This window comes from Aquila chrysaetos, chromosome Z (genome assembly GCF_900496995.4).
Source record: "Aquila chrysaetos chrysaetos chromosome Z, bAquChr1.4, whole genome shotgun sequence".
NCBI classification, from domain to species: Eukaryota; Metazoa; Chordata; class Aves; order Accipitriformes; family Accipitridae; genus Aquila; species Aquila chrysaetos.
This window is the reverse complement of record NC_044030.1, coordinates 56,021,633-56,036,350: the sequence shown is the minus strand read 5'-3', so window position 1 is coordinate 56,036,350 and position 14,718 is coordinate 56,021,633. Positions and strand designations below refer to the sequence as shown.

Below are 14,718 nucleotides of genomic sequence, written 5' to 3'. Positions count from 1 at the left end.
TCGAGTCGTAGGTTTTTATTTACCTGAAACAGGTGGCTTGCCTCTTCTGGTCTGTACTATTAGTAAAAGGAAGATTTGGAAACTACTGATGTACCTCAAGGTAGAATTTTACAAGTATACCTTTCTTTTGACAGCTAGAAGATGGACATACTTTATTTGACTACAATGTTGGACTAAATGACATAGTTCAGCTTTTGATACGTTCTGAATCTGAAGCTCCTACCACTGCTTCTGTGATAGATCAGGATGGAGAAGTCAATCCCTGTGCTCTTTCCAACTGCAAGAACAAAGTCAAAAAAACAAATAGTGGATCACCCAGTCAGCCATCTACATCATCTCGCTCATTTCTCATTGATCCTGGCATTGGATTGTACAAGGTATGTACAAACTTCAAGAGCTGGAAACTTGCTTCACACTTGTGGGTTTAATTTTATTGTTAAAAAAAATTTATTGTATAAAATTATGTATCGTCATTGTTTTTTTTCATGATTTTACGTAAGTCAAATTGACTTCATTTAAGCTGACTCTTGCAGAGTCATGAAAGTGTCTCTGTACCAAGCTCACTGGTGTTGCAGGTTTCAGGAGAGTTCATGAACTCTGATACATTGTGTTCTCCAAAACATGTTCTCCAAAAAGTTTAGAGTACCTGTGAAACAGAAATACTTTTGTGAATAGAAGCAGCTAATAAAAAAAATTTGTGGAGTAGTGTAGCTCTTCCCTGACTTAGTTTTTTTCAAGCTTGGCAAATATTTGTTTTAACACTAAGGTGTCAGTGCTGCATTAGAAATAGATAAACTATGGAAATACACAATTTCTTTAAATTGTATGTGATGTAATGATGGCTGTTTATTACAGGTTTTTTAGGAATCACCTATATCATATTCATTGTTAGTTTTGTACCTCATTGATTTTTCGATATTGTCATGTAGGGTTACATCAGACTACCAGAATTTTAAGTTAGACAGAAAATGGGCAGTTTCCAGATTGCTATCTCATTGGATATTTAGTAGGATGTGTATATATAGGGAATGGGTAGCATTTTACCTCCTGTTTGGGTGTTTCTCTTACATAAGAAATATCCATAGCAGTAATCCTTTAGCTGGAAAATGTCCAAAATTACAGAAGGAAAAGGAGGTTGAGGCTACCATACATATACAAGTTGATTTCAGTTAGAGGAACACTGTTATTTAGACCTGTCATCCTGATGGGAAACTGTCTTAGTTTCATGCAGACTGTTACTTAATGTTTTAGGTATTAAGGACAAGTGGTAAGTTACTTCTCTACATTGCTGTAGCATTCTGTGCAGTGAGCTTTACTCATTCTCTGATGAATCAGGGAGTCAAAAAGTCAGTAGCTTGAATATGGAGACACAAGTTTTTGTGTGCTTCCTTCTTTTACTTCTGTCTCCATTTATTACAGTGGGAAAAAATCCAGTTCTTCAGTTCTGATGCTTTACAATTAATCAATGAGTGTAAAAGGTAATACGAGAAAGGATGGGGAGAGTACTGGGGAGATGGGAGGCCACAGATGAGTTGATCAAATGCTAAAAATTATATCAGATAGTCTCTTTGCTGTTTTGTTTGGGATTAAAACAGAAAATAGTACAGGGAATGGTGATATTGGCAAATGTACTTGAGGAAACCCATTCTGTTGAGTTGGCTGGAATTTTTGTGATCTCTAATACTAGGGACCTAACAGTTTCCTCTTTGTTACCTGTGAATTGATTACTTTTTCAGCCAACCAGATGTTTTTAATATATATAGAGAAAAATAAAGGTACAGTCATTGCATTGTTTGCTATTTGTAGATGACAGTAGGAACATATAGAGGATTTCTACTTACAGAATCAGGAAACTTTTAAAAAGATATTTTTAGCCAATAGTGTAATTCAAAGGTAGTAAACTTGTTTAATAAAAGTCAATTTAAAAGGCGATAAGCTAAGTTATGTTAGATGGCTAGATAGGTGGATGTATTTAATTACTTTGCAATTGCTTGTTTGTCAGACAATAAGGAATTGTCTGGTTACAGGAAGGAATAGTTTGTTACAATTTTTTCTCTCTGAGGAAAGTCCTGTGCCTCACTGGATCTGCATACAGAGCTAGACTCAGCAAGATACCTGTTACTTACTCCATGTTATGAGTAGTCTCAGCCTCTGTGCCTCCTTCTCTTTCTGATTTCAACTACCAAAAGAAAAGGTAGCCAGTGTGGAACCTGTAATTATAAGAAAAAAGAAGAAAAAAAAAAAAAGTGATAGAGTTGATATTGGAAATAATAGTTAATAATCATTGAAGTATTTTTAGATGGTTGAAATAGTGGTTTAAACAGAGTTCCTCTGTGTGGTCATTGCATATTATGTAAATCAGAATGCTTTAGCTTGTTTTATATTCTACTCGTACCTGACATTTGATATTTACATGGGCTCTGAAGGACTAGTAGTGGGTGGAATTATGCTCAACTCCTGTTCCTTGTTACTCACACTGAGAATTGTAAGTGGTGTCTTGTTTAAGAACTGGGGTTCCATCCCAAAATGGACTCAGCATGTGTGAAGGACATCACCTTGGCTAAGCAGAGTACCCATGGCTGATCTCCAATGCCAAAAGGAGGAATAAAAGACAGGTTACAAGAGAGGAGTTACAGTAACACTGGTTGGCCATGCAGGAATGATGTTAGAAAAACCAAAGCTCATTTAGAAGCACATGCATGTTTCCCATTCTGATTCTCACACAGACTTCATAACTTTTCATCCAGAAATCTCTGGCTGTAGTAAAAACATCTTAGCTGAGAACTCTTAACTAGCTGGGAATAAAAACCACACAAACTGAATCTGTAATTAGTAAAATCAGTATTTGTTTAATACTGTTCACAAAGAGCTACTAATAACCCAGTTCTTAAACCAGACACCAATAACATAAAACAGTTGTCTGATGTTCCTCAGTGGTCTGTGGTAATAATTATTTGCCCTTACTGTTTGCAAGGGTGGGAAGTCTGTTGTGTAAGTATGCATATCAAATTATGGAAGGATGCATTGGAGACAAATGATTAAGGGAGTTTGCACTGACTTTTTGTAGATTTTTAAAATTTTTTTTTTCTGGATCTGATGATGATTTCTGACTTTGCTGACATGGCTTCTCTGGCACTTTCATAACTGGTTGCAAGAAGCAGCAGCAGATGGGGGAATCCTTAGCAGTACATGTCTCACTCAGCTGTGTTTTTGAGAGGAGGAAGTAAAGAAGCACTTTGAGCTACAACTAATTCAAACACGTAAGGTTGTGTAGGGATGCCTTCATGAGGATTTCTTCTAGAAGTTCCAGAATTCACTGTTCATGTTTAAAATAGATTGATAGATTTAAAATGAGGCTGTCCTTCTCTGATTTGTTTATTATGTGGCTGAAATTTTCATCCTGGTAAAAAACTGTACTTTGAATACTGTAGGTTTTAAGAATAATAATAAAAAAACCCATGTTGGTATTTTACATGGGAGGAAGAATAAAGGATTGAGTTTTGGAGGCCATTTTAAGATGGTGAATGGAAAGAGTAAAATGCGAAGTGTTGCTTTCTTGGGATAAACTTGTTAGCTCAAACCGCTGTCAATTGCATTTTCAGATACCTAAGGACTCCTTCACTCTAAATACTAAATGTTATTGAGTGCATTTTTTGGCTTGCTCCTGTGAAAATACAGTAAGATCGTTCAGTTTATAGAAACTAGCCTTTGGGGTTAGTAAGAGTAAGTATCTTGTCTGCCACTGTGTTGGTACTTGACAAAGGCTGTAGCTTAAATCGTATATGTATGTATTTCATATTGTTTATTATAGATGTTTTCTATGGTATGGCTGTGCAGTAGTTCTGTTGTAATAATTTTTTTATACTTGGTTTACTGTTGATGGAAGTTTTCTTTAAATCTTTTTTTTTTCAGTATTCTCAGTATTATTAAAGGAACATCTGCTTGATTAGCCGAAGACTTGAGAAAATGAAACATGATTTAGAATAGTAAAATGGTTTGGTTGCTTAATACCAGTATTACTGTGAGTACAGAAGGGAGAAATTCTGGGAGATAGTTCCATTTCTTACAGTCATAAGATTTTGGCTGGCAACCTTGTTAGACTTGTTTCCTCTCTCTCCTTGAGTCTTGAAGGGTTAAAAAAAAATCTTGCAGGTCAGAAAGATAGAAGGTTAAATAATAATTCCAAGTTGGTGGCTCAGGGAAGTCTTTAAACCCCTTGGTTGTGAGCTAGTATTGTAATACTGTGTATGCTTATTTGAGCCTTGAAGAACAACTGGTAAAGCAAGAGGAAAGGATAATGAAAAAAGATTAAGCTAACTTTCAGGTTTGAAGGGGGGGAAAAGAAGAAATCTAGCCTTGCTTTTTGAAATTACATACAGATTATATTCATACTACATTTTAATGAGGGATGAGTAATAAAATACTGAAAGCGCAACATATTCATGACTGCATGTTACTTGAACTTGCTTAAGATCAACTAGTTACTAGAGTTGATTGTTTTACTGATAAAGTTAAGCAGTAGCATAGTAAATTGTCTTATTTTTTTCTTAATTGGGATTAGATAAAAATAAGCATAAATTCATTACTGAATTTTCCTTCTAGATAAATGAATTGGTGGATGCCCGTGATGTCAGCATTGGAGCCTGGTTTGAAGCTCATATAGAAAATGTTACCCGAGCAACAAAAGGACATAGGAATGGTAAAGCTCAAGGAAAGAGTGGTAACACTTACAAAAGGACTAATGGAAATTTAAGTCAAGATCATTCTAGAGAAAATGCAAATAAGTTGGACAGTACACCATCTACATCTTATTCAGACTGTATGGACACTGATGAAGAAGCTATTTATCATATCAAGTACGATGAGTAAGTGCTCCTGATACTATTTTGAGGACATCACATGTTGTTATTTGGTTTGTATAAACCAAGAATTTCTTGAAGAAGCTTGGAATCAAAGAAAGCAAGTTCAATATTGCAACCAAGAAAAAAATTATTAAAAAATTTATAACACTTTTCAGTTGGATATAGTGAATCCATTGGGAGTAATGATACTTTTCATGCCTAAATACTTGTCAAGTATTAATTTCTTTGTCTTCATGAAACTTAAAATCCATCCTTATATAAGAAAAAGAAACTATATAACTGAATTTTTCCTGTGGGTTTTTCCAAGTAAAGTATTGTTTTAATTTTTTTTTTTTAAACTATTCTCTGTATATTCAATTCCTCTCATTGGAGCTGAAGGAGAACTCTCATGAGAGTAAATTTTGTTACTTGATCTGGATCAATTTTATTCCAAATAGAACAATTGTGCACAAACTTGCAGGTCTGCAGTTATGGTAAAGGTTTGTTATAGAGAACTTTGTGACTGAGGGCATGAAATGGATTCTGAACTGGAGAGAGGACATTAAGGGTGGGTTGTGGGTTTTTTTCTGTTTGTTTGTTTCTGTAGTAAAAACAAATTCCAGAGCCTGCAATGTGTGGGTGGGAAACCCTGAGTTTGGAAGGATTTCTTATTAATGAACAGGTTTTACACCACTTCATTTGCTTGAGAAATTGGTCCAGATTTTTTTTTTTTTTTAAATAACATCTGTTAAAGCATTAAGTTAAGCTTATAAACAAATAAAAATTTGAGTTGAGGATTCTTAGTTTTTGGTACTGAGGTTAGTAAAAATACTGTAGTTTGTGCAACGTAAGATTAAGGTAGAAGGCTGTAATGTATATTCACTATTAACTAAATGTGGATTTTCAAAATACGTTTTTAGAACAGCTATATCAACTTTAGTTATTTTAATACGTAGCTGTGAATCTGAGTGCACTTTGTTGCTCTTACTAGTAGCAGATACAATTTAATGCACTTTTTTAGCTATGTTAAGTTCAGATTCTATATCTGCAACTGTGTAAATTTTCTACTTAAAATGTCAGAGAATTACAAAGGTGGAAATAGAAATGTAAATATTTCATTGGATATTGTGAGAAATACATGAAAATAACTTAGTCAACCAGTATGATCAAAATGAAAATACTTTCTTCTGAATTTACATGTTTATTGTGGTGATTTCAAAGACCTGGCTTTAAGATTACCTGATTTTACAATACTGTGGCTACATGTAAGTTAGCCATGGGCAACCATTTCTGAGAAACAGTGTTTGTAACTGTTGCAGTGAAATTATGTTCCTTTTTTGTAGATATTGTTGGTTTTCATGAGTTAAAAGTACAAAAGTAGAAAATGTTTCACAGCAGGTCTGATATTTCTTTGGCATATTCAAACTTAAAAAAGAAGATTGATCTCTATTTATGTGTACTTCAGGATCTACCTGTCACCTTTCAGCAAGCGGAGACAGTCTTTTTACTGTAAGATTATGTATAGCAGTTGTGTATTCCTAGCCAACAAAATTAGGTAGGGCACAGAAACACAATGTCGCAAGGTAGTCGTTGAAGTCACAGTTATTTGACAGATCAGTCTAAGGTATTGGAAGTTTGAGCTTTTGGAAAGAAAAACTGTTGGAAGGCTTTCTGGAAAGTGAGACTTGTACATTTATCAGTGATTGGGTTTTTGATGAATGTACTGGTACAAATCTTTCAAGGTCTCACTTTTTTCTTTTAGTGTTACCTAACGTGCATATTCATATGGTAGCTATGTGGGCACTCATACCACTTTGTTTTCATACATTAGTGTTTACCTCTGATGTCTGTAGACCACACATGTATCCTGCCACCTATATGCTTGATGTGGATAAATAGGGAGGTCACGGTGTGCTTTGCCACACATTCGTTCTCTGCTACAGAAATTGTTTCATCTACTTTATCTCTTCACTCCTGTTCTTCAAGGTTCATATTTTACTGCTAGTACTATCTTCTTCTGCAGTTAACTGTTTCTGGGTGTTTTGCTCTTCACGTTTGGACTGTGCATATTGCTGTCAGATGTACTTAGCATTCTCTAGTCTGTCGTTGCTGTGTTGTTTTGGAGAAGCTCCTTTCCCTTTTATCCCTTAAAGAAGGTGATTCTCTTGGGTGGCATAATTTCAGCTCCGCCTTGCCTACAACAGGTATATTCTTAAAAGATGTGAAAGCACTTATTGTTATCTGAAACAGAATAAAAATGGCTTACAAATGGATGACATGAGTGTGGTGCCTGTAAAGCCATCAAAATTACTGGAATACATTGGAAGGAATATGTGTCAGAGGTGGACACAGGTCCACAACTTCTCAAATTGTCACTGATGCTCAGTTTCCAGACTGGTTCTCCCTCTGTGCCTGTTATATCCTTCCAGTTTGGAGCAAAACTCACCAAAAAGAAGGTTACAGTTGAGGGATATGTCACCTGTAGTGCATTGACTTGGTCTACTCCAGCCCCTTTACTCTGATCTGAGGCTTCATTGTGATGAATAGTAAATAAACTTTACTGTACCACTGTACCATGTGTTGTGGCAGACTTAGTCCTTGGGGCCTTAGCCCCCCAGCGTGTCTCCCCCCCCCCCCCCCCCCCCCCCAAAAAAAAAAAAAAAAAAAAAAAAAGAAAAACAACAACAAAACAACTTCAAGCAACATCCTCCCCCTCCTCCCCCAGCCCCCAAGGGCTGGAATCAGTAACACTAATAGTGATTTTTATGTAGGAGATACTGGAAATCTTTGCAACCCCATCTCAGGACCGGGTTTTCCATCATCATAGGCCCAGTTCTTGCAACAAAGTCCTCTAGGGCAGGCCTGTCTCACCTCAGTTGTCTCCAAAATACACAGATCCACGTCTTGACTCAGATGAAGGCCTGAAACTGTTCTTTGCTTTCTTTTCTTAGCTGTCCCATGGGTATTCACACTGTATTCATCGATTCAGGACTGAGTTCTGTGTTGTTTGACACCATCTATCTCAGAACTGCGTAGCTGGGAATTTTATCCAAAAATGAAACTTCACCTCAGTAATTTTCTTATAGACTGTGCTTGTCAGGGAAGTTCACCTTTAGCCTTAATTGCCTGACTAATTTATACTGGAGCACACTTCTCTCTACTTTGAAGATTTTTGGGGGTGGTAAGAAAATCTGTCAAAGAGCATGAAGAACTAGTTAAGAATTTTCATCCAAAATGCGTCCAGAAATTGTGGTGTGTTTACCCTTTCCTCCACCAGTTTCAGTGAGGGATAATGCTGCCCTAGCCAGTGGTTCTATTTAGTCCTGTGGCTCTGCATCGAGGAAGCTGGGTCTGTACTGACTTGCTTTTATGTTCCACACCTGATTCTTTGAAAGTAGTTAGAACAGCATCAACAGATCTGATGTTCATCTGGCTTTGGTTTTCTAGCTGGAAACATTTGACAGTCCCATCAAGTGGAGAATCCAATCAATCATTAATTCTTCTTTCTCAACAAGGTAACTTTTAGGTCACCGTGTTCTCCTAAGAACAGCTGTTCTTAAAGGATGAAGCAGGACTTGTCCATCCCTTAAGTGAGAAAGCTGGTTTTAGCAGTAGTGTTGCTAGATTTACGTATCACAAGTTCTGTACAAAACTTAAAATACATTGTTTTGCAGTTTTAGGTTTGGTAAAACCCACTTTCTTATAATACTTCATTTCATAGGAGTGTACCTCCTCTGAGGAGCTATTTTCATTTGTTCCTCTCTTATTTCCACTTCTTGTTTAAATACTGTAGTTACAGTGAATGTGAAATGGGAAAATACGGCAGAGCTCTTCTAGCAAAGAGCATGATTCAGAGAAATTAACCTTTCTGAGCAAGAGCTTAGTTATAGTAATTTCAAAGGGGTAACTACCTTACGGCTAAACAGAACTCTCCTACCAGCTGTGACTGCTACAGATAGGAGGTACTACATATCCCTCCTTGATTTTGTATGGAACAGGATAGCTGAGCTGTTTTCTGTTGTGATTCCCCCCCCCCCACCCCCCCCCCACCCCGAGGCTGTATGCCTAGCGTTTAACTAAATTGCTGCAATAGTTGTAAGGCCCATATATTTCTGCAGAGAGATGGCTCTATTTACAGAAAACTTAGTGCCATTTGGAGGAACAGATCTTCTCAGTTCCGGATTAAACTGGAGTCACAGTTCCTGATAAGCTCGAAGATGCAAAAGGCTTGTGGTGCTTGTTTAAGAGCCCTATCTTCATCAATGAGGAAGAGACCAAAGTATCAGCTTTATCAGTGCTGACCTTCAGTCAGTACCAATTCTTTTGGCATCCAGTTGTGGCTATACACCTTTTGCCTGATAGTCCATATTCTGCATTCAGTTTCTGAATACAGCCTTTTCCCTGGAGACAGCACTGTTTACAGGTGTGTTCCTATTTCTACCACTATTGTCTTCCTCCCCTTCCTCCCCTCCTCTACTTTATTCAATGTATTTCCATTTTGCCTTTGCATTTGTTGGTATCACGAAGAACCATTGAAGATTTGGAAGTCAAGGGTGTGCTATCAAGTTTCATACATTGCTATCGTACATTTCTTTATTCTGCTCTGAGCAACTGTCTTTTAGTACAGATGATGATGATGATGTGAACCTGTCTTGAACAGAAGAAAGCTGAATCCCTATTTGAAGGGACTCATGAGGAATCCAACACATGCTTAGATCCTAAAGTTAACTGAGATAACTGTAGGTAGTTTCCACCACAGCTTGCTTAAGAATCACTTCTAAATCAGGAGCGGGATACTTCAGTAGCTTAGTGTGGCACCACGAGGACATGTCTGACAGTGCTGTCACACAAAAGTTTGCCCTTTCCTCTTAACTTACTCTATTCCATATTTGTTGCGTGTGCACCACTGGATATATAGTCTACTTAGTTTCAGGCAGACAGTTCTCTCACTTTGTGAGTGTTAGGTTCTTGATGGTTAGCTCTTCTCTGAAGTAGTGGAAAGACTTACTGATTTGCAAACAAATGCTGTCTTTTCCTGTTTTAAGTAATTTGTAACAAAGACCTTCCATTTGAGAAGGCTTTCAACAGTAGTCACAGGAAGGCTGGATGTTTCTGCAGCCTGAGAAATGTCAGTATGCCTACCTACATGCAAGTACAGATTTAGTATGGCTCAAGTGTAGGTAACTTTTTTCACGGCTGTCATGTTTGGCTGATGATACCCCTCTCAGGTTTTATATCAATCAACAGAGAAGTTTAAATTAAATCTTGAGGTAATATCTGCATGATGTGTCATAAAGAACACTGTTTGTGGTTATTTATTCTAGGGAACCAGATACTTTACCAAGAGATATCATCTGTTTACTTCATGCTTAATATGAGCTGTGGAGTGATGCCCTCTGAACTCTTTCAGATGTGGAGGTAGTCTGAGGTCTCTGTCTCAGGCCAAGAGATGATAGTCAAGTCTGTGTCTGTTCTGTGTAGAATGTGTTGGATGTTTTTATGATCCATAAACATTTACATGAATGTCTTCAATGCTATAAAGAGCCTGTCTGAAAAGCAATGTGAGGTAGGATGGCACTGAGTTACATGCCCAGCCTGATTCTGGCAATTTAGGTAGCTAGATGGCCATTACTATTAGTAATGAGGATTCCTAAAAGCTTTACCAAGTTCCTGGATCTGTGCAGACATTAATTAGAGTATTTCTAATAGTAGATTTATTAAGAGTAGATTTTAACTTTTTCTTCCCTAGGTCTTAATGTTCCATTATACTAAAATAGACTTTGTTGTTGGTGAACAAGAGACTTTAACTTGATGGACTTCAATTTCCAAGTACATTAGGGTTCTTGTTGTCCATTAGTGTCCCTCTTCAAGGAGAAGCTCTTTGGTTGATACCTTTTTTTGTCTGATGGATCTTGAGGATTATTACGTTAGTCCTTGCTTCCATATCAGTACACCATCTTTCAGTGGGTTTCCCAGGCTCCTCTCCTTGCACTTCAGCAAAGTTAATGTTTCTTCTGGGTTTGGTGAGAATGCTGCAGTGTCTGAGGGATCCTCATCATTAATGGAGTAGAAAACTGATAGTTGATGTTAACCTTCAGAGCCTGTGGCAACCAGCTTGCTACTTCTGTTCTTCAGCAAGATGACTTCTCTCACTTCTACAGGGAGAATGACTGCCTGCATGTGGGTTTCAGTTTTGTGTTGTGGGTAGGTTTTTTTTTGTATTGCAAGATTTCTTTTGGGACCTAGTCTAGGTTTTGACTTAAACTAAGATTCAGCCTGCTTCTGATTTTGGTTAGAAAACTAGTTTTCCTATATTATTCTTAAATTGTGTAGCTTTTCATAAGTTGGATAGAATAGGCATTGTACAACTTGCTTGGGACCAATTACTTCAGATGGTCCCTGTGTCTCTTTGTGCTGCTAGGTGGACGATCAAAAGATACGGTGATCTTAGAGATGGTCTCAGTGGATGCTGTTAATTTGAGCATCTGTTGCAAGACTGCTAAGGCAGACCTTAAGTTGCAATATACTTCAAATTCTGACACATTATTAAAGAATGCCACCATTTTGGATATCTGTGGAATATTAGTACTAGCTATTACATGTGTTTAGAAACTATGCTGTCCTTGGATGTGATCCTACAGTAATTACTGTGTAATGAAGAAATTGGAAACCCACTCTGTCTGAACTGTGGGTGTGGGGAGCTACTGACTGTGCCTGTAGACTGATGGAGGTAGTTAGAAGGCATATGTAAGAGCAGCTAATTTCTCTGAGGTATCATTTCCATGTGCATGTTCATCATTTATCTATCCTGGAGCCTGTATGCTGTTGGGGTTTTGAAGCTGAGTAGAACCAACAGATGTTTTGTGCATGCAAAAGTCAGCACATAAGAATATACCATCACCATACCTGTAAGCTTCAGTCAGTATGTCTCTATCACTAGCCAATTGTTTTCCATAAGCTGTGTAAAATGTCACAAAAATAAAAATTATTGAGGAAAACACCCTCAAGTAATTTTAGACCCTCAGATCATAAATGGAGTCTAAGAGAAGATTAGTATATGTGGTAGCTTGTAATAAAAGGGAACTGATCTCAGTGATCCAGGACACCTGTTGGACTCCTGTGTTCCTAACTGTAAATTGAACTAATTCAGTTGTATCAGTCTGTTACTGGTAGCTTTCATTTCAAGATGGAAGGTTTCCTGTTAAACACTACCAAAATGCATTGACCTGGCAACTCAATACTCCTGTGTTTTCATTCTTGTTTCTGCTTCTGCCTGAGAAGCATTTGTAAGACTGGCTAGCTTTTTTTACCATTTTAAGCTTATTTGCTTCTGTTTCTGAAGTGTTTGAGTCATGTTAGGGGCATAAATGCCTCATGCTAGCTGAAAGAAATACAAAAATAGGAACTTGGGCAACAAACTTTATTTGGACAGATGAGGAACAGTGCAAGATGAAAAAACAGTTTAGGAGGAAAAAAATTAGGAGGGATCCTACTTGAAATACTTCTTTTTTTAAAAAAATGTTCATTCCCCAGATCTCATCCTGCTCAAATGGAAAACATTTATTCCCGTATTATTTTATGTTGTAGGAGCTTTGAAAGTCTTTTAAGTGCAGGAAGACAAGGTCTTCAGGTACAAGGGGAGTTCTCATTGTCAAGAATATTAGGTTTCTTTATTTAAACCTTTTTCTTACATATCTATTCTATTTATTCAGGACTAATCAGGGTTGCAGACAGTAAGAGAAGTTCACCTTGAAAGTGGTGTGAGGAGAAACAGTTCCCAATGAAGGCTAAAGGTATTACTGATCATCATTTTTATAAAGGGAGGAGACAAAATTTAAAAACCTCTAAGGTATTTTGTTTGAAAGACTGTGATAGCTTAGCACTCTAAAATGCTCTGTCCTGCTGTAGCGTTATCCTTACCAAAAGAGTCTTGCCTTTTTCAGGTGAGTTTCATTTATAGTCCAGGCTGTCATTAACCTTTGAAAAATAATGAATTTACACACAATTCTGCATTTTCTTTATATAAGAAATAATAATTTTCTTTATATTAAAATTAGGATTTCACTGTATTGTCATAGAGGTCAATAATTTTAGTTGTGCCATGTAAGTAATATGCAAGACACAGGTTGATAGTTGGAGAGCACAGAATATTTTGAGGAAATAAGAAGAAAAGTTCTAAGTACTACCTGGTCAAGAAAAATAATCGCTTTCTCCTTGAAAGTGTCTGCTTAGCTGACGAGATCGTCAAGAGGGTAATAGTCTTAAACTTGCTATTCCTTTCTTAAGGAATGGTTTCAAGATCAGACTTGCTTAACAGGTATATTTTTCAGAATATTTTTCATGTGAAATGTTCAAATAAAGGTAGTAGGCTGGGATTTAATAGAATGTATCTGAGAATTCACACAGGTGGCACTGTTGATAAATTGATTTTGGAGACCAAAAGACGTTATGGGCCATTGTCAGATGAGGTGGCCATTGCTGCTTCCTCTTACCTTACTTCCCAACTATGTACATCTGATAGTTAAGTTGCATTGAATTTGGTAGTTGTGTGACTGTACAGTGACGTGTTCTTGCTTCCTAAATATCTAAAACCTAATGTTCACTAAGTGAATATTACTGGTTTTTATGTCACTGATCCAGTCAAATGAATTTGCCCAGTGGCTGCACAATGGGGGCAGAACAGGGGGAAAAAAAAAATCACTGCTCTTTCAGAGGTAGCTGCTTTGAGCAGCATTAGTGGAATTGCATGATGCAAACAGTTATGTTTTGTCTTCTGCGAAGAAATGCCAAAATACATCCCCTTGCGCACAATGTATTTCTCAAATACCCATTGTAAACGTGTTTAACTGAAGTATTTGACTTTTTTCTTTATATACATCAAGCACAGGAAGTAGTGCTCATCAGGAGGGTGTATGCTGTCAAATTCCTGGCAGTAGTCGCAACAACTGAAGTGAGGAGACTGGGGAGTGATTTCTTCTGAAGGATAGTAAGTTAATGGGTAGAAATATGAAGACATGTTGGGAGCTACAAACCATAGCTTCATTATGGCACCTGTTATCTTCAGTTCATGTTGGCCACTTTAGAATTTAAGAAGAGGAAGAGGAACGAGAGCTGTATCATCTGCTTAGTAGAATCGTATTGCAAGACAGTCTTTTCCTAAGGGAGAGACATGGGTTTTTTGACCGTCTGTCAGTAACAAACTTTTTTTGTAGCTGGTGTGAGTGACTACTTGGAGCACCTCTCCTAGCTGCATAATTTTGTTTTCTAGTCTCTAATATCAGTGATTAGTTTGCTTACTCATTCAAAACTTTCTCTCGTACGGATTATTAGACAATGCTAAAACAATAGGAGACCTGCTAGGTCACATGGAAGTCTTCGTTCTTTACATCCTCATTAGAAAAAGAGTGCCATTATGATGTGGCTGTCTAGGCATATTAGTTCAAACTTAAAAGTATTTTGGGCGAGTAGGCTGCACACTACTGCTCTTGTTTTCAAGAAGTCAATTCCTTTTAAGGTTCCTTGTCCCCTTTGCAGTGGATTTCCTGACTGCATAATCTGTGTTTTATAATCTCAGAGTGTTTGCATGTATTAGTCTTAAGGGTTTTCACAACTGGCATTAACTGTAAGGCTTTGATTTCTAAGGATATAGACACTTTACGCAAACTGAAAAGGAAATATTTGAGGAGAAAATCCAGGTGTTTCTTGTGCCTCTTTAGAAAGCATATGAAATGAAGGGGGGGAAGCTTTGCTGTCCGAGTAGTTGTTTGAGAGAACAACTGAGATGTCAATAGTTAAACTTTTTTTTTGTTCCTTTAAAACTGATACTTGGCTGAAAAAATGGTGTTGTCAGTGAGAATGTGATTGAACTCTTTCTACT

General features: G+C 37.2%; 1 protein-coding gene across 2 annotated transcripts in view; it reads left to right on the top strand.

The window, feature by feature from the left end:
- Positions 1-14,718, top strand: part of UHRF2 (ubiquitin like with PHD and ring finger domains 2) — a 91,568-nt gene that overhangs the window by 15,237 nt on the left and 61,613 nt on the right. For both annotated transcript variants that reach the window (XM_030005688.2, XM_030005687.2), the window contains exons 2-3: positions 135-377; positions 4,603-4,865. In XM_030005688.2, the coding sequence (XP_029861548.1) occupies positions 135-377; positions 4,603-4,865 (506 nt within the window). The remainder of the gene's footprint in view (positions 1-134; positions 378-4,602; positions 4,866-14,718) is intronic.